The following is a 21,020-nucleotide window of genomic DNA, read 5'->3' on the forward strand; positions in this document are numbered from 1 at the left end:
TCCGTCATAGCTTTGATATCTTCATTTGGTTTCATCCTGAAATTTTTATAGCTATGCGTTAGAATACTAATTTTAGATTTCTTTACCTCATCGATACCTTCATGAGTGGCTTGAAGTTTGTCCCATATTTCTTTGGCGGTTTTACAAGATGAAACTCTTTCGTATTCATCTGGTCCAAGAGCACAAAATATGATATGGATGGCTTTGGAGTTGAGCTGGAACATTTTTGTCTCTCATTCACTTCATAATCTTGGATGAGTGAGAGGCTTGAAGTATCCTTCTTCTACGACATTCCATGCTCCCATTGCACTTGCTTGAATGAAGTACATCATCCTATTTTTCCAATAGGCATAATTAGCCCCATTGAAGAAAGGAGGCTTATTGACGGGCATCGAATCGAGACCAGAGTCGAAGTTTGAAGTAGAGGCCATTGATGACTTTGATTATCGATGTAACTCTTCCCGAATCGACTCAAGAGGCGATTAAATCTTCAAATGAGTTAGGCTATGATACCAATTGTTGAGTTAATCGATTGACAGAATCGGTCAAGAGGGGGTGAATTGGCAATAAAAATTTTGGTGGAAGCTTTTGCAGAAAATTGAAAGAAATTGCACATCGATTTAGAGTGGTTCGACTTTCTCAACCAAAGTCTACGTCCACTACCTTAGCTATCCATACTACGGATTTTTCACAAATTCACTAATTTATCTTTCTTTTGAGGACAAAGAGTAACCTTACAAACCCTCAAGAATTATACCCCAAATTCTTGAGAACACTCTCTCCCAAAGAGAACAATACAAATTTGCAAACTTACAAGGAAATCCTCACAAGGTAGATTGTTTGCACAATTCTAGAACAAAGAAAAGAACACTCAAGAATGAATACAATTGAGCACAATAAGTGTTCTTGAAAGCAAAATGAATATTGAATGAAAAATAGGCTTGAAATGCTCAAACTTGAGGTTTGATGCTTTCTCTTTGATTCTCTCTTGATTCTAGTTGCTTGATGTTTCTTGTACATGATCAATGGCTTCTAAGCTTGCTTAAATACACCTTGAATCACTTCTGAACGTTGGGGATCATTAATGAAGATAATATAGCCGTTTTAGTGTGAAATCAATTAATAAAATAGCTTGGAGCGTGGGGGAATCGGTTCCCAAGTGTAAAATTCAAATATTTTGACCGTTGAACAGTGGGGGGAATCGGTACCCCCTGGGGGGAATCGGCTCCCTCCGAGCATACTTGAATTCTCGGAGCCAAACCATTCAGGGGGAATCGGTTCCCTCTAAGCAATCTGGAATTTTTGGCTTTGAAATAGTTTGAAATATTTTGTAAAATCGTTTTGAAATTATTTTAAGATTAAAACTTAATTTTACACTTGAGTAAAGATTAAAAATGACATTTGAAAGATTTGGAGTAATATTTTGATATTCAAATAATTATATCGAATATACTTAGAAAATCTTTTTGGAAAATCTTAAAATTCATTTAACTTAATTTTTTATATCGAAATATCAAAATGTTTTCAACAACATCGAACCGAAATTTGGTATCGATACTCAGTCAAATATCAATACACCATCACCATAGTATTGATACTCATACTAGGGTATCGATATTGCCTTAACCCAAAAGCCACATCAGTCAAGGGGTATCGATATCAGCAGGTAGGTATCAATACCAAAGGTTAAGTATTGATATTGAATGGTTAGTATCAGTACCCACAGACATTTTTGGATAAATAGTCTAAGGATTAAGGGTTCAGATTAGAGGTAACCTATATACTCATAACCACACCAAATAAGACTTCAAGTGAGAATAATAATAAATATCATAACAGTAGAAACAATAACAATTATGGTTGCATAAACTAGCCTTGTTTGAAGCTTGGAAAACAGTTAGGACACCCGAGTTACTCTTAGCATAAATACGACAGTTAGTGGATCCAAGTAAGTACCACGACACTCAACAACCGATTAGGCGCCAGATGCCCCAAGACTCGACGGAGTGGTTGGCGGGTGTAAGTTTTCGATGACAGAATTTTGGATTCCCATCTAGTAGGCTAGAGGGGTGTGAACTCCGAGATGACAAAATCCCTCCGTCGCACCATGATGCATGCCATAGTTTAGCATATCATGTTTCAATATCTTATGTCTTTCGCATGTTTCATATTTGTGCCGCTAGTTAGCTCTTTAAATGAATGCATATAGTATAGTATAATTATTAGGGAGGCACTAAGCTTATAAGCTCAACATTTGGAATATGTTTTCGTGCACAGGTTCTTAGAGGTATATCGTGGGGAGTTACTATCCGCATATATTACAGTGCAGCAGACCAAACAAGCAATAACTATTAAAGTATGTATTCTAGTGCATGTACTATTTATGTACTCTTTTTGTATATTCAGTCGTAACTTGATTTGTACTGGTACTGTATTTATTTTGGATATATTTTAGGAGATCCCTATTATTTTGTAAACTCGTATTATTATTATGGGTTGTTTTAATATTTTAGATGAGTTATTATAGTGAATTTAAAATCAATTTATAAAGAAAATTTTTAGGTCACTATTTCGTTAATCTCGTGTGACATTATAATCCAATGATCTTTAGGTCAAATTGGATCATGGTTTTACATGTGAGATAGGGGATGGTAGTCGTTTAGAGATCATCGAAACTTGAGAACCAAAAGATCACGGGAGATTTAAGGGACTTTAGTGGTTTTGTTGGGTGTTTCTAGGTTCATATCCGAGTTTTGTGGGAGAAAATGAAGGTTTATATTTAGTTTACGATGAGGTTGGGAATTCCAACTACTGGTGGTGACGGTCAGAGTGGTGAAGCTCGATTGAGAGAGTGAGAGATAGTTTAAGAGAGAAAACAAAAGTAAAAGAATGATTGTAGGGTAGGGTTTAAGAGTTTACCTGATTTGGTAAAAAATGGTATTTATATTTAGAATTTGGGGTAAATTACGCTTAGGTCACCACACTTCACCCGTGTTTTTACATTTCAATCACTGCTACCTAATTTTTTTTAAATTTGAATATAGTGCATTGATTTTATTATTTTCTATTTTGGTCACTGATGCATTGATTTTCATTTATTTCAAATTTGCTCTGAAGCTTCATATTTGTTTTAATTTAGTTACTATTATTAATTCTTTTTAGAATTGACCTCTATAATTTAATTTTATTACATTTTAGTCCCTAATTTAATAATATTACTAAAAATTTTGATACGACGTTACGGTTAGCTATTATGGGCTATGACTCGCATTATTGTGGTACTTATAAAATTTATTATTAGTTTTTAATTTACTAACAACTAATCCTTTAAAAATATTCAATTAATTTACAATTTTACGAGGATCATTCCTGGGGTACGATTCACATTATTATGGTTCGGGTAATTTGAATTTTTAATTTCTAATTTCTAAAATATTCAAATTAATTTACGACATCACGATGACCCATCCTAAGGTACGATTCGCGTTATTTATGGTCTAGGTAAAAAATTAAAGAAATCAATGTTAACCTATATTCTTATTTGATCCTTAATTTTGGTATTTATTTTTTTAGTCCTCCAATTCTTGAAGTTTTAAATTTATGCTCTTTAATTTCCTACATTTATATTTAAGTCCTTTAAATTCCTATATTTATTTTTCTATAACTATTTCAATTTGTGCTTCATATTTTGTATGTTTTCAATTTAGTCCCTAATTAAAATACTTAGATTTTAGGTTTAGTCCCTGAATTTAGGTTTTTTAGACTTAGTCTTTAAACTTCTTTAACTTAGACGAATATTCGATTTGGGCCTCAGTTTGCCCGAGGTTTCATTTTGGTTATTCAAAATAATAAATCGCTAAAATTGGTTAGGATTAATATTAGAGCCTTCATTTTAGGCTTAATTTCACTTTAGCCCCATAATTTAGGCAAATTTCTAATTTTGTTCTTACTTTTGCCTAAGGCTCCATTTTATAATTCGATTAAAATTGGTTAGGATAAATATTAGAGCCTCCATTTTAGGCTTAATTTAGGTTAATTTTTTATTTGGTCCTCGCATTTATGTCCGAGGTTCCATTTCAATTATTTGATCCATAATTGATTAAAATTGGTTAGGATTAATAATATAGCCTCTATTTTAGGTTTAATTTCACTTTAATCCTTAAAATTGGGAGACTTTTTTTTGGTCCTTGTATTTATGCCCAAGGTTCCATCTCAATTATTCAACCAATAATTGGTTAAAATTGGTTAGGATTAATATTAGAGCCTCCATTTTAGGCTTAGTTTCAGTTTAGTCCTTAAAATTATGAGAATTTTTTATTTGGTCCTCGCATTTATGCTCGATGTTCCATTTCAATTATTCGATCCATAATTAGTTAAAAGTGGTTAAGATTAATATTAGAGCCTCTATTTTAGGTTTTATTTCACTTTAATCTTTAATTTAGGTGATTTTTTTATTTAGTCCTCATTTTTATGCCTAAAGTTTCATTTCAATTATTCGATTCAAAATTTGTTAAAATTGGTTAGGATTAATAATTAGAGTCTATATTCAGGTTTAACTTCTAGGTCCTTTAAAGTTCATAATTTGACATTTTACTTAGAGAGAAGCCATAATTAACCTCTTAGTATAATTAGACTTAATAATTGATAGTTTGATTGCATGACTCGATTTCAAAATAAGACAATGTTCATTTATTAGGGGAGTGATAGTGTATCTTTTGTTTTTGCCATGGGGTAACACTATTAGTCCACGTAGTAAATCGACATCCTTTTTAAAATCCTATATCATATTTTTTTTAAATTATTAAGGTGATTTTCATTTATTGGGATCGATAACGAAACTTCCACTTGTGCCTGGGGTAGTCGTTATTGGTCTTGGTATATCAACATCATTTTCAAAATCTACATACATGGTGATTTTTAAATTAAATAAAACTTCAAACTCAAAATTTCCAATTTTAAAATATAAGGTAATCGACTAGGTACTAATTATTGGGCACTGTGGGGGTGTTAATCATTCCTCAATGTTAGCAGTATACTTAGAAGCTTCCTGAAGATGAAGTTGTTATAACAGCTAAGGTTGTTAGCAAGTTAGTTTTGTTAGTTTTGGTTAGTTGCTCAGTTAAGGTGGTTGTATTAGCAGCTGATACAGCTAAGAGTAGTAGTATATAAGGAGCATCAATCTTGTACTCAAACACACGTTTTACATAATAGCAATATCCAGATTATATTCCTCTGTTATTCACATTTCCAATATGGTATCATTCGCCAAATGATCCTGACTTTATTTTGTTTTCTACCGCTGCATGGAAGAGGAGGAGAAAATGTCATCGGCAGCGGTAACGGCTGCTAAACCGGTGTCGTTCACATCCAAGCCGATCCAGCAAATGGTGAGCTTCATCCGCCAAGAAGCGGAGGAGAGAGCTAACGAGATCTCTGTTTCAGTTGATGTAACAGCAGTTCCATTTTGTTTCTTTGCTGTGAGAAAGAAGAGGGGTTTGGCAAAAAGAATCAAGAGTGCAATTCCTAGAGTTCAAACGAACAATATACCAATAACATGGTCACTTGCAGAGATAAAAATCAGCTATAATGGGGTTTTATAAGAGTCGAATCATCGATAAAGGTGGTTCAACAGTTGTTTATAAAGGTTATGTTCCGTCGGCTGAAACTGTCGTGGTGAAGCGATTCGATCAGTTCAACGGAAAAGCATTCACTCGTAATCTTTTCAACACAGAGTTTGCCATTATGGCCGGTTGGCTAAACCATTGTAACTTGATTCAACTTCAAAGATGGTGTTGTGAGGAATCTGAGTTGGTCTTGGTCTATGAGTACTTGTCCAATGGAAGCCTCTACCAACATATTCACAAAACCTCAGTTTCATCAACAACTACCCTTTCATAGAGCTTGAGATTAAAGGTAGTTCTCAGGGTTGCTTCTGCTCTTTCATTTTTACATGAAGAATGTGAAAGACAGATAATACACAGAGATGTGAAAACTTACAACATCATGCTTGATGACGAGTTTAATGCCAAGCTCGGAGATTTCGGTTTAGTCGAAGTGTACGAACATTGTTGCGCTTCAAGAGATGCAACGATACCAGCCTGGACGATAGGATATCTGGCACCCGAGTACGTTTATACCGGTGTTCCGACTGTGAAAACCGATGTTTATAGCTTCGGAGTGGTTGTCCTGGAGGTGGCTACGGGAAAGAGGCCCGTGGATGAGAATAAAACCGTGTTGGTTGATTGGATTTGGGACCTGTGGGTGAAAAAGAAACTAATTGAGGGCGCTGATTCAGGAATGTTGTGCAGGTGTAATGTTTTAGAGATGGAAAGATTGTTTGTGAGAACACCTTGGATGCACGGTTGGATGTTGCATTCAATAAAAAGCTTCCAGAGATACGCAAGTGGCTCTTTGGTCAGGTTGGTGCATGAAGGGTAGATGTTGAACAGAATCCAGTTTCTATACTGGTGCCAATGGCAAGGCTATCACCGTTATTTCTGCATAGTAGTATAATTCTTTTGTGTGTGTAAACAGAAGTTTAATTTTGTATTCATTTTTTTACTTTTGTTGCTTCTATCTCAAAGTGTCATGGGACTTGAAAGCTTCACAACTAAGAGTCCATAAAAAAAATTCAAGGAACCTTGTAAAAGAGGGTGAAGAAGAAAGAAATGAAGGTGAATAAGAAGTACGAAAGGAAGCATCAGCACTTTCGATTCAAAGTGAACGGAAGGAAGCATCGGTACTTTCGATTCAAGAAGAACGAAAGGAAGCATCGACACTTTCGATTCAAAGTGAACGGAAGGAAGCATCAGCACTTTCGACTCAATTGTTCATCTTTTCAATTGTTCAGCTTTTGAAATGTTTCGTGACAAGATTGGAGTGCAAGTCTGTTCACGATCAGGAGAAGAGCAGAAGAAGAAGAAGAAGTAGAGAGAATGTTAGCAGTATACTTAGAAGCTTCCTGAAGATGAAGCTGTTATAACAGCTAAGGTTGATAGCAAGTTAGTTTTGTTAGTTTTGGTTAGTTGCTCAGTTAAGGTGGTTGTATTAGCAGTTGATACAGCTAAGAGTAGTAGTATATAAGGAGCATCAATCTTGTACTCAAACACACGTTTTACATAATAGCAATATCCTGATTATATTCCTCTGTTATTCACATTTCCAATACTCAAGCATGACTGACTCTCGAACACAATTTCTAATTTCACAGACCAAAACATTGATATTTTGGATAAAATAAAAATGTTTTATTAAAATTACTCGATTTTAGGTGTTCAAATCTCACCTTAAAAATGATTGGTGGCGACTCTAATCTTTCATAAAAACATTATTTTCAAAAATCTCATCATCGTAACTAGTCAGCTTTTCCCCGAATGGTCGATTGCGATAATAATGATTTGTAAATTTGAATGCTTGACTTTATGTTTTATGTTTCAATATGGCATATATGGTTAATGACATAAAATTTAAGAATAATGAAAATATTTTTTTGGAAAAGTTATTGTGAGATTTTTTTTCATTATTAATTTCAGTAAATTGCGTATTTAGTACTTAGACTATTAATTTTAGTCTGTTTTAGTACTTAATTTTTTAATTTTTTTTAAAATTATACTTAAAATTTAGTTTCTGTTTCATTTTGGTACCCATGTTCAAAATCTAACATTAATTTTTGAAAATGTTTGGAAGTTTAGGTATTAAAACATACCAAAACTGACAGTTAGGTATTAAATTCGTTAAATTTTTAATGATGAGACTAAAATGAAACAAAATTAAAAATTAGATATAATTTTTAAAAAATAAAAATTTAAATATTAAAACGCATCAAAACTGTTAATTTAATTACTATGTCCGTAATTTATCCTGTCAATTATTGCGATGAGATAAACAAAGTAACACTTCAATAGTCGGGACCATTCGTATACTAAAGAAGTAAAGATTGTCCCTTTCTTAAGACTCGAATCGAATCTCTCTTAAAACCGGACAACATGCGCGACAGAGAAAAAAGAGGGAGGCTTGTTGTTTATGCTTTTATTTTTCTTTGATTTCGATCAATGTCGGCAAGGGTAATAACGGTGTCCCAAGACGGCAGCGGCGACTACGGGACTGTGCAGGAAGCCATTGACACAGTCCCACTCGGCAACACGTGTCGGACCATCATTCGACTGTCACCCGGTGTTTACAAGCAGCCCGTTTATGTTCCCAAGACCAAGAACCTCATCACCTTGGCTGGTCTCCGTCCCGAACTCGCTCTTCTTACATGGAGCAACACCGCTACTAAAATCCAACATCACCAGGTAAAAGATGTTCGCTTCGGTGCTACCTTATTTGGGTTTTCGCCACGTGTAATCATGGTGGGTTTTTTCTTCTTCTTTTTGAGAAGGGCTCGAGGTTGATTGGGACTGGGACGTTCGGTTGTGGCACTGTGATTGTTGAAGGAGAGGATTTCATTGCTGAGAATGTAACTTTTGAGAACTCTTCTCCTGAGGTAAAAGTTTCAATCTTTTCTCTCTCTTAATTTTACCTTATTTATTGCACACTTTTCTGGGTTTCATGAATGATTCAAATTTCACCTTTTGATTCACTGAATGATGTGATTTTTAGTATTTGGGGTTTTTTTGGAAGCTTCTCGATGAGGTTCATTTCATTGTCCATTAATTGCAAAGTTTGAGTTCCAATTAGTCCTATGCCGTTGATCTTTACTTTCTTACAGGGTTCAGGGCAAGCTGTTGCAATCAGAGTAACGGCGGATCGATGCGCATTCTATAATTGCAGGTTCCTCGGCTGGCAGGTGCTTGACTCATCTCATTTTAGTTGGCCTTATGTAATAGTTTTAGTAATGGAGCAGGTACTGTATCATTCTGCAATTTCATGTTATCCCGACTATTCGTTTTTCTTCAAGTACTGTGTCCTATGCATGCATATATACACTATTATAAGGATATGCTCCTCCAAACACCCAAATCTGAGAAACATAGATGCACCTTGTTTTGGTGACAATTGTAGACCTATTTTAATTGTAAAATATAACTAAAATTTGGCTGGCTCAACTGCCTAATTTTGATATTCTCGCTGAAGAAATAGTTGGCAAAACTATATTTTTGTGTGCAAACAATGTCGGCTACATGCTAAGGTCTTTCGAGTATTTCACGACCACTTTAGAGGTTTAATTATGTTCGTAAAGGTGTAGTTTTTGAGAAGTGTTTTTGGTTTATGCATACTTCTTTAAGAGGTAACGTTCAACAAGTCTGAGGTTTGGATTTGAGCATCTCCGACCCTTTCTCCCATCTATAGACAGGGGCCTACTTTGTACTGGAATCTAAAATCTTACTGCTTTTATAACCATTTGCAGGATACTCTATACTTGCATTATGGAAGACAATACTTGAAAGATTGCTATATTGAAGGAAGTGTAGACTTCATTTTCGGGAACAGCACAGCTCTGTTGGAGCATTGTCATATACACTGCAAGTCGGCTGGATTTATAACTGCACAGAGCAGGAAAACTTCTCAGGAATCGACCGGTTACGTGTTTTTGAGGTTTGTGGTTGACGAATTTACTTCTACTGTTTGTTTTTCGTTAATATCCAATTAACTTCTTGCATAAATTTCTTGAGTTTTTTTTTCTTTCTGGTAACTTAACAAATATGGGCCTACCTTGATATGTTTGCAACTAAAACTTTGTTTAACCTTCCAATATGGTTTTAACGTTTAAATCGAAATAAAATACTTCAATTTTTTATCTTTTGCGCTGCATGCTGTATCTTGTATTTTGTTGCTAGGAAAATGTGGTACTTGCTATAACCCTTAATGTTTTATTCGTGCTTGTGATAGTTTTTTAAGATTAGACATCTCTCACCCGAACCCGAAAATTTTGTTTTGCCACCAATTAACTGCATTTCACTCTTTTTTCGTATTATGTCTCAAATTTTTGTAACCATTTTTAGCCTATGAGCACGAACTAACTTACCTCAGTGGTTAAAGGAATTGTTGTTGTTCCTTGAGGTCACAGGTTTGAGCACCAACAACTACAGCAGGATGATTGAGCGTCCATTGTCAAATGCTTGAGAGTATTTAGAACATATACTACTTTGTAATCACCTTAGCTTAATAAATAATAATAATAATTTAATATACGAACTAAAATTACAAAACTTATAAATGCAGTATAGATACTTCATGTGTCCTTGAAATGGTATTTTTTATCAGCTGTGATCTATATGTTTTACCCGGGTTTGGTAGCTATTCATCTTTTTACGATATATATTTCCAGTATCACACATAAGAACCTGTGAATTACAACATGTGGCTTCAATGCAGATGTGTCATAACCGGCAATGGAGGGTCTTCGTATTCATATCTCGGGCGTCCATGGGGACCCTTTGGAAGGGTAGTCTTTGCCTACACATACATGGATCAATGTATCAAACATGTAGGTTGGAATAACTGGGGAAAAGTCGAAAACGAGAGAAGTGCTTGCTTTTACGAATACAGGTATTTTCTTGATTCTCTGTGATATTACTTTTAAATTCGGAAAACGATCTAGTTCATGCCCGAAAAACATCAGGTCCAGAAGATTCCATTTGGTTTGGTCATTAGGGTTATTTTCCATGAAATAGATAAAATTTATGTGATTGTCACTTTTGTCAAAGATGGTACAAGTTGAACTCTTGTTGGCCTTTGTGTCATTCGGCCGGATAATGTTTTTGTTCCTCACCTTGACTGAAACCGTAGATGTTTTGGCCCTGGCTGCTGTCAACCAAAACGGGTTACCTGGGCACGAGAACTGATGGACGAAGAAGCAGAAGAGTTCCTTATGCACGGATTCATCGACCCAGATCCGAACCGACCTTGGCTTGCTCAAAGGATGGCCCTGAAAATACCATTGTCTGCCTAGAGACCAGTATCAACAATATGTAGTGGTGTGTTTTAATGGTTTTCATGCATAAGAATAAGGCAATAATCATATTAAAGATTTTAAGAACAATAGTGGCCTATATATGATTTGGGGAGTTTTAGTTTCTTTTTTACTGCGGATCTTTTATGAATGTTTTACTATTTATATTGTTTTAATCTTCTTTTAATCATAGAGTTTAATTATTAAAGATATTGATTAAAGATAAAGTGAGAGGAAAAGTCATGGTGCTGACTTTGAATTTGAGATCGAACCCCGTGCCTGTCGCATGCAAAGTGAGCGCTCTACATCCCCTGTTGCTTGAAATATATAAAATTTAAGTATTTTTCTTGTTACGGCATAATATATTGAGTCAATCTTCAAATTTTGGGATGATAAATTATATTTTATTATCTTAATTGAAAAAGTTGAGTAAAATAAAATTCAAATTGTTTATTCAAATTTAATTAAAAATCATCGTACAATTCTTTTAACAATACAAATTAAATTCTAAATTAAAATATATAAATATAAGATTATATTTACTAATAATCAATTAGTATAGTGGGATGAGATATTAGATTCTTTAAGCAAATTGAGAACCTCAAGCCATAATTTCAGAATGATGGTTGCTGTGAATAATCCTGCAGCGACTGTAAGAAGGCTTTTGACGGTAATTTTGTGGCTAAAACAAGTGTACCCTCCATTTTCGAGTATTCTTTTGAGGAGCTCATTTCTAGCATATCGTCCATTAATGCAAAAATCACACGATCAAAACACTGGAACCACAAAGCGGTCAGGATTTGAATTCCGTCTACCGCTCCTAATGAACTCTGTAACATTAAAATAGCATGGTTCATCACCTCTTCCCTCTGGTCCAAACATACTGCCCTCAGTCCACGCACCAACCTCAGCCACATCTCTCCAATGTCCTGCCTTACGTTCATAGCAGCCTCCCCCTCCGCAGCATTCTGGGTCTCATAAGACCATCTAACTAGACAAACGACTGAACCCGACATCATGTCTAGGGCAGAAATGGACCTCTTGGCCTCACCAACCCGAGACTCAGCAAACTCCCTTGCCGCATCCACACAAAGAACATAATTAGATGGCAAAAGATGTGCTCCCTCAGACATGATGAATGCTAGTGCCTCGAAGCCAAACCCGGATGCTTCTGGATATCGAGCGGTGATATATAGCAAGGAGATGATCGTGCGCCAACCCAAATGAGATCTGATGTGAGTTGCATTTGCTTTCACGAGATGCATGACTTCTTGCGTAATAGGTTCACAATACGCATCAGCAACCCGAGCATAAAGTTTCAATATTAGTTGCATGGACTTTAGAAGCTCATCAGTAATATTTTCCTTGTAAGGAAGCAAGCGCTGGCATACCTTAAGGAGTCCAAACACGGCTTTTTCAACTAGAGTGCATGGTACTGTCTTCTGCTGGACAATATCCGATATGTGCTTGTAAACCTTTTGCCAGATTATCGAAATTCTATCCCTGTTATTTAGTGTGATAGTGATCAGCAAATCCAGGCAGAACTCTGCACTGTCTTCATCTTCCATGACCCTGGTTCCCTTGTTAAATCGACCTGCAGCCAAGATGATGGCATCAACAAGGTGCAATAAAGACTCTGCTTGGAGAAACTTGCTCTCCATGAATATATTATCGATGTGGCATTCCTGTACTATCTCACGAAGACACTGTTGTGCAGCGAGCTCTTCCTCGGTTGGATACAACCTAGGCTCTTCCATATCAAAGGATAGGAATTGACTGAACCATCCAATCAGGCTCGAAGATTTTTGGGGAATGGTCGCAGGTGCTGTCTGCGATTTTTGTAAAGAACTTGTAGCAGGCTTACCCCGCTCTTGGTCAGACAAGGACTCCATTTCAGCAGCTTCATCACTAGCTAGATTTGTAGGCAGAAGGTCAAGCTTGTGCAAGCTTAAGACACAATCCAATATGTTTTTCCAGCCACTGCGGATACAATCACCATAGCTATTTGCTATAGTGAAAAGTGTTGTTATTGCCATGCTCGCTCTGGCATCATCTCCGAAAGAAACAATGGCTTCTTCAATGGACAATGGAGTTGAGAGGTTCGTAAATTTACAAAGAGACACAACCAAATCATCCAATACATCACCCAAGTGATAGTGCACTGAAACTTTGGCAACAGCCAAGAATCCCTCAACGCACATTTGTAAGACATCTTCCTGTTCCACTTCATCGAAAACCAAAGATATAGCCGCAATTGTGGGACCAGACAAGATACAAAACATATCGTGGTCAAGGAGTGCTCTAGAATCACAGGCAATGAAAGGGGTGCTTTCTTTGGATTTATAAACCACATTAATCCAGCGGCTTGACGTCATTACTGATAAACCAGCACCTTGATCAGGGGTCATCTGAATTTCGTTCTCACAGATAGTGGTAAAGCTCAGACAAGTACTCTCGAGGAAGATCTTTTCCACCATTGATGAGTCGATTGTTGCCGATAAAATCCTCTTTGGTCATCTTTTTCTTAACCTGTACATTGTGTTGATCTGTGTTAAGCAGTATAAGTGAATACGACAACACGAGGGCGACATCTTTATTACAAAATATATGTGGTGATTGCTCGTAATATCTTTCAGCAAATGCCTCGAGTACTCTCTGTATCTTTTGTGATTCTCCAGGCAATCTGAAAGTTCCCAAGAAAACACGTAATGCTGAATCTAGATTCACGTCACTAAAATCAAAGGTCTTAACAAATTCATGAAGAACCTGAACACAGAATTCATCATGATGCTACACTTTCAGGCTCAAGCTTATCAGGTAATAGATGGATTCCTTGGAGAAATTCCAGACCTTTCTTGGTATGTCGATTAAAATGGTCAGCTCCGATTGCCAACTTTCTCTTGATGTGCTTCATCTTACAGACAAAAGGAAGCCAAGAATATGGATCAATGTAGTTCTGGTATTTCAATGTCCAGAAAGCTTCATATCCCTCACAATATGTCAGTGTCTCGTTTGAAATAGGCAATTCATTGCCGGTTCTCTCAGCCATAACCTTTACCATAGATGCCAAACCATCCAGGGCAAGGATATGCATTGCAGACAAAGGTCACTTCACAGGAAATGCATTCTTTGATAACAGGTTGGCAATGTCTTCAAAAACAATACTGCATGTTATGTCACAATCATAATTAGCATACATTTCAGCCACAAATGTCTGCTGCCTGCAAAGATCGACCAAAGCTTCCAAAGCAACCTCCTGCTGTTGGTAAGAAGACCCGTGCTTGCTTTGTGCAAGCTTCAAAAGCACACATGAAAAGAAAGCTTCATGCTGCACTTTTAGTTCCGAGCGCAAATGATAATATAGATTGAGAACAATGCTACATACAGTAGAAAGAATAAGTGGGCTCATGGATAAGCCAAATTGCATCAGATTACGAAACAAATCATCCTGAATTACAGCCAATAACTTGGGATGCTTGCTGAATGATGGCCCACCCAATTCTATTGCTGAACTAATTAAACCCAGGGCAAAGAGTGGAACATCTTCATCATATGCTACGGGATTCGATTTAAGGCCAATACCTATATTTTCAATGAAATTTAACATAGAACACAAAAATTGAAATATTTCCACCATGCATGGGATCCCAAAAGGTGAAGACATCAATCTTTCATCATGTTGGGTTTCCTCCTTCCCTTCCTTTTCGCCAGACTTGATTGTGTCGATTTCAAAACTGGACTTCATCATTGGAGGTATAACGATCAAGGAAGCTGGAAATGAATAATGCTTTCTTGCATTCAAAGAAGGATTACAAGGCTAGTTTATATACAACTATAAGGTTAACTAACTAACTAACCGAATTGCAACTGCTAACTAATCAGCTAACTAATGAACTAACTTGAACTAACTGATAACAAACTAATTACAATCATTGCATTACAAGCTTATATACTCTAATACCCCTCTCAAGTTGGACATGCATGTATGTTAAGGAGACCCAGCTTGGCAATGAAAGCACAATGTATGGGAGGTCGAAGTATTTTGGTGAAGATGTCAGCTAACTGATCCGAGGAACGGACATGAAACAACTTCAAAAACCCAGCTTTCACCTTGTCTCGTACAAAATAGAAATCGACTTCTATGTGCTTTGTCCTCTCATGAAACACCTGATTAGTTGCAAGGTTAATTGCAGCCTAATTATCGCAATATAATCTTGCATAATCAACATCCTAATGAAATGAAGAGAGCAAAGAAATGAGCCAAACTAATTCGCATGTAGTCATAGCCATAGCTCGATATTCAGCCTCGCAGGAAGATCGGCTAACAACGGCATGTTTCTTCGATTTCCAAGACACCAAGTTGTTACCAAAAAAGGCACAAAAGCCTGTCGTGGAGCGTCTTGTATAAGGACAAGAACTATACTTTGAGTCAACAATATGCTCAAGTGATTAGTGGACTAAACTGGGAATAATAAGCCAAGACCAGAAGAACTTTTAATGTATGCCAGAAGGTGCTTTAAGGCAGTCACGTGAGGAAGACGAGGAGAGGAAACAAACTGACTCAACAAATGTATAGTGTGAACAATGTCTGGCCTAGTATTAGTCAAGTACAATAAACGACCTATCAATCGTCGATACTCTTGAGAATCAGAAAGTATTGCTCCTTCATTTGCACTCAACTTCGAGGATAAAGGCATGGGTGATTCAGTTGGTTTGGCACCCAAACAACCTGTATCTTCTAGCAACTGCAGCGCGTATTTCCTCTGGGATAGAATAATTACAGAGCCATTTCTAGCAATTTCAAAGCCTAGAAAGTAACGCAGGGGCCCCAACTCATTTAGTTTGAAGTGCTTTTGTAAAAGACTTTGTATTTTATGAAGAGCTTGTAGGTTTTCCCCAGCCAAAACGATGTCATCTACATATACGAGAAGAGCAATAAATCCATTGTCACGTCCCCTTGTGAACAAAGGGTGTTCAAATGGAGACCGTTGAAAGCCAAGTTGAATGACAACGGTAGAAAATGCAGTGAACCATTGTCTGGATGCTTGCTTCAAACTATAAATGGATTTGTGAAGCTTACATACCATATTAGATCCTTTAAGCTCAGACTTGTATCCAAAAGGTAATTTCATGTAAACTTCCTCATCTAATACACCATATAGAAAGGCGTTGTTTACATCTAATTACAATAAATGCCAATTACATGTTGCTGCAAGAGAAAGCAGGACTCGAAAGGAGGTCATCTTTTCAACAGGTGAGAATGTGTCCATGTAGTCAATGCCCTCAACTTGTGAAGCCCTTAGCAACTAGCCTGGCTTTACAACGGTCAACCGAGCTATCAACATTATACTTCACCCGATAGACCCATTTACAATCAACAACACTCTTTCCATCAGGTAATGGAACAATGGTCCATGTTCCAAGTTCTTCCATGGCTCAAAGTTCATCGCTCGAAGTTCATCACTCATAGCATTTCTCCAAGTTGAAGACTTGACAGCTTGATGAAAATAAGATGGCTCATCAACAGACGAGATATTTGCAACAAATGCTCCATCATTGGAGAGTTTTGAATAATAAACAAAACTTTCAATGGGATATAAGCATTTTGAGGAAATACTATTGCAATAATATTACTGAAGGTAGGATGGCTTCTGAATAGTGCGAGAAGAACGTCGAACTGGTATTGAAACATCTTCAGCCGAGGCAGTAGGTTCTAAGGAAACATCCGTGTGTGAGTCACCACATTCAGGAGAAGCATTATTGTTCGAATCAATAGAACCAAGGAAAGTTCCATCATTCGAGTTAGTAGAGCCAAGAGAAGCATCACCAGTTGAATCATTAGAGCCAAAGGAAACACCACCATTCGAGTTAGTAGGTTAAAGAGGAATATGTTCAAATCCTTGTACATGTGAAGCATCGACCATATCATTTACAACTTTTGGCAGGAAAAAGTCCTGAAAAATGTCAACAGAATGGTCAGACAAACTTGTATTTCGAAAAGGAAATAACCCTTCATGAAATACCATATTTCTAGAAATAATAATCTTCTGGGTTTGCAACACATAAACGCGATATCCCTTTACACCTAGAGGATATTCAAGAAACATCGCAGGTAAAGCTCGAGTTGAAAACTTATCTTGTTGAGACTTCAATGTAGAAACAAAGCAAAGACAACCAAAAACTCGTAGCATGTTGTAATCTAGTAGATGACCATGTAAGACTTCATGAGGAGATTTATTGTTTAATGCTGGTGATGGAAGCCTATTAATCAGATATGTTGCAGTAAGTAAACAATCACCCTAAAACTTGATTGGCACATTTGATTGGAAATACAAAGTACAAGCAACAACCAACAAATGTTGATGTTTTCTTTCAACTACAGAGTTTTTTTGGGGTGTTTCCACATATGAGAACTGATGAATTATACCCAAGTTAGTAAACATCTCAGTGAATTTTAACTCAGGAGCATTGTCAGACCTGAAAGACTTTATATCAATTTCAAATTGTTTCTTAACAATTGATATTAAGGCGGGTATAATGGTGTTGACATCATATTTATACTGCAACAAATAGACCCAGGTAGATCTCGAGAAATCATCAACCAAGGTTAGAAATGAGGCCTGCCCAGAATATGTTTTGTGCTTGTAAGGTCCCCATATGTCACAGTGAATTAACTCAAATAACCGTATAGTATGAGAACAAGAAACTGGAAATGGAAATCTTTGTTGCTTGACCAATGGGTAAACTTGACAAGATTCTTTCATTTTTACATTCTTTAAAAGCAAAACATCTTTAAGAAGATGCATGACATGGAGACTGAGATGACCCAATCTGTTTTGCCAGTCACTAGATAAAATGCTAGAAACACTATTACATGAGATATTAGTTTTGAATGAAGACATCTATAGTAAATAGAGTCCTTGAACCAACTCACCCTTCCCAATCACCTGATGAAGGTCCTGAATTAAGTAGAATATTTTTCAAAACAACACACTAAAATCAAAGAATTTCAACAATGCGCTGACTAAAAGCAAATTGAATCGAAAATCTGGAACAAGCAGTACATCATGTAAAACAAAATCAGATGAAAACCGAATTGTGCCTGCAAAGCTGACTGGGATGATGGATCCATTAGGTAAGGTAATTGAACAACTCGTTATAGAAATAATGATTCAAAATTATTCCTTGAATGACATATATGTCTTGAAGCCCCGAGTCTAAAATCCAGTAATCAGATAATCCAACACTAGAAGCAGTTATGTGTGATATGATCTTACCTTGCATGGCAGTATTGATCAAAGTGGTAGGAATATCCAAAGATGATGCGGTTTGTAACTGAGAAGTGAGCATGACAATCAATTGCTGACATTGCTAAGGAGTAAAAGCTTCAGTGACAGCAGGAGAGCCTTGCTGAGAAACAACTGAATTGGTATGAATAACTTGAGAACTTTTACCACGAGAAGAGTTCGAAGAAGACCAACTCTTAGAATTATAACCAGATGGATAGCCAATCAATTTGTAACACCTGTCTTTTGTATGACCAAGGAGGTTACAATGACTGTACAAGGGTTTGTTCTTGCAAGTGTTAGCACCAGAAGGAGCCTTGACAGCAAAGGTAGGCTCAGAAATAGGATGAAGAGATTGCATATTTCTTTCATTCTCTTCTTGAACAATTAGAGAAAAAACTTTTGAAATGGGAAGTAGAGGATCCATTAAAAAATCTATCCCCTTATATTAGCATAAGACTCATTTAACCCCATTAAGAACTGAATTACTTGTTCTTGCTACTATTCAGCAAGCATGTATTGCACTCCTCCACAATTACACTAGAGATAACTGCATAGCTGTCAAATTGAAAACAGTTCATCCCAAACAATTTTCAACTGAGTATAGTAATTGCTTACTGACAATTTATTTTGCGCGAGCTCGCATAATCGTTTCTTTAAGTGAAACAAACGTGGTCCATTCGACTGCTGGAAACGATCAATCAAATCTTTCCACATTTCAGTAGTAGTTGTATGATATAGTAAACTTGCAGCAATGTCTTTGAAGATTAAATTAAGAAGCCAAGAATTGACCAAATTGTTTGCTCTTGTGCAAGCATTGAATTGGTTTACCATAGATGGATCAGGAGCTTGAATGGAACCATCAATGAATCCAAGCTTGTTCTTGGCAGATAAGACAATCATCATCGATCTTTTCTAGCTGTGAAAATTATCATTAGAAAGCGGCTGGCTCACTAATATCATGCCAGGATTGTCAGACCGATGCAAGTAGTAAGGATTTTCCCCATTGTCGAAACTGTCGTTCAATGATTCAACCATGATGAAGCGTGAGAAGAGAGAAACAGACTTTTGATACCATATAATAATCAAGGAAGCTAGAAATGAATAATGCTTTCTTGCATTCAAAGAATGATTACAAGGCTAGTTTATATACAACTATAAGGTTAACTAACTAACCGAATTACAACTGCTAACTAATCAGCTAACTAATGAACTAACTTGAACTAACTGATAATAAACTAATTACAATCATTGCATTACAAGCTGATATACTCTAATAGGAGGACTAGAAGTATCAGTGGTAAGAGAGGATGGACCATCACAATCAGCAGCGACATTTCCATTTTCTACATGTGTACTTTCAACCTCAAGATTCTCGTTTTGCATACCCACCTGCGATATAAAAATTAATTTCATAAATTTGAAGGTAACAAATGAGTTAATATTTTACACTGAGAACCTGGACCTGACTTATAAATTACCACTCTTAAAGTAGATAACAAACTTCGATTAGCCATCTCATGGTTGGTCTTGCTGATTTTAGGAAGATGTGAGAAAATGTAGAAATCAAAGTAATTCTCTATATTTTCTTATTAATTCAACAGGACATATTGCATCTTTATATATACAAATAATATTTCTAAATTAGGAAACTCTAAGTTAGGAAAGATACTAATCTTAAGAGATATGATCCCTTAAAATAAGGGATTATAAAAAAAAGAATATTTACAAAATCCCTTAACTGAAGGGATGGTAACAACTCATATATTTCTATAATTCCTATACTCCCCTTCAAGCTGGAGAATATACATTGTATAATCCCAGCTTGAATAGGAATTTATTAAAAATAGGCTTTGGCAAAGCCTTAGTAAGAATGTCTGCAATATGTCCTTTTGAAGGAATGTATGAAAGGGTGGTTATCTTTTTGTTGACTTGATCAACAATAAAATGTCTATCAATCTCAACATGCTTTGTTTGGTCATGTTGAACTGGGTTCTTGGCAATCTGAATGACAGATTGATTATCACACAAAACTTCAAAGTGATCATCCTGATTAGAGCCAAGTTTTTTTAGTAGTTAAGTAGCCAAATTCCTTCGTATATTCCCAATGCTAGTGCTCTAAATTCATCTTCAACACTACTTTTTGAAACGACAAATTATTTCTTACTTCTCCAAGTTGTAAGGTTACCCCAAACAAAAGTGCAGTAGCCACTAGTGGATCTTCTTTTAGTGAGATCTCTGACCTAACTAGAGTCTGTAAAAATCTTAACAGTTCTGTCATGTGTCTTCTTAAACATTAAGCCATGTCCTGGAGTTTTCTTCAAGTACTTGGGAGTTCTATTTGTTACTGCCATATGCTCTTCAATAGGATTAGTCATGTGTTGACTTATCACATTTACGAGAAAGGATATATTTGGCCCTGTCAAAGATAAGTAAATTAGTTTTCCAACTAATCTTTGAAATTTCTCTCTGTCTACTAAAGACCCATCTTCTGTGTTGAATCTCAAGTTTGCCTCTATTGGTGTATCAGCCGGCTTACAACCAAGAAAACCAGTTTCTTTGAGTAAATCAAGTACATAGTTTCTTTGGTTGATCACAAGTCATTCTTTTGATCTTGCCACCTCTATTCATAGGAAATACCTTAGCTTTCCCAAGTCATTGGTTTTGAATTCTCTATTTAACAACTTCTTCAAATTGCTAATCTCTTACTCATCATCTCCAGTAAGAATTATGTCATCCACGTACACAATTAGGATTATTTTCTTATTTGTAGAAGTTATCTTGATGAAAAGAGTATGATCGGTGATGGATTGCTTGTAGCCATTTTTAAGAATGATTTT

At 36.2% G+C, this 21,020-nt stretch overlaps 1 protein-coding gene and 1 pseudogene across 1 annotated transcript; one reads left to right on the top strand and one right to left on the bottom strand.

The window, feature by feature from the left end:
* The first annotated feature begins 7,954 nt into the window (after window positions 1-7,954).
* Window positions 7,955-11,027, top strand: LOC120166759 (pectinesterase 31-like). Its single transcript, XM_039175969.1, has 6 exons — window positions 7,955-8,294; window positions 8,381-8,485; window positions 8,711-8,788; window positions 9,350-9,537; window positions 10,318-10,491; window positions 10,732-11,027. Exons 1-6 carry the CDS (start codon window positions 8,052-8,054, stop codon window positions 10,892-10,894), a joined length of 951 nt encoding a protein of 316 aa, XP_039031900.1. The 5' UTR covers window positions 7,955-8,051; the 3' UTR covers window positions 10,895-11,027.
* A 416-nt stretch (window positions 11,028-11,443) lies between these two features.
* LOC120166701 lies at window positions 11,444-16,327 on the bottom strand (annotated as a pseudogene).
* Window positions 16,328-21,020: the final 4,693 nt, after the last annotated feature.

Source organism: Hibiscus syriacus, unplaced genomic scaffold, assembly GCF_006381635.1.
Source record: "Hibiscus syriacus cultivar Baekdansim isolate YM2019G1 unplaced genomic scaffold, ASM638163v2 tig00111644_pilon, whole genome shotgun sequence".
Classification (NCBI taxonomy): Eukaryota; Viridiplantae; Streptophyta; class Magnoliopsida; order Malvales; family Malvaceae; genus Hibiscus; species Hibiscus syriacus.

What these genes read in the sequence shown, in the direction of transcription:
- LOC120166759 (XM_039175969.1), top strand. Translation starts at nt 8,052, where the DNA reads ATGTCGGCAAGGGTAATAACGGTGTCCCAAGACGGCAGCGGCGACTAC. An exon ending in TTGAGAACTCTTCTCCTGAG is followed by an intron (nt 8,486 to 8,710) that starts GTAAAAGTTTCA and finishes ACTTTCTTACAG; the next exon opens with GGTTCAGGGCAAGCTGTTGC. An exon ending in GCTTGCTTTTACGAATACAG is followed by an intron (nt 10,492 to 10,731) that starts GTATTTTCTTGA and finishes CTGAAACCGTAG; the next exon opens with ATGTTTTGGCCCTGGCTGCT.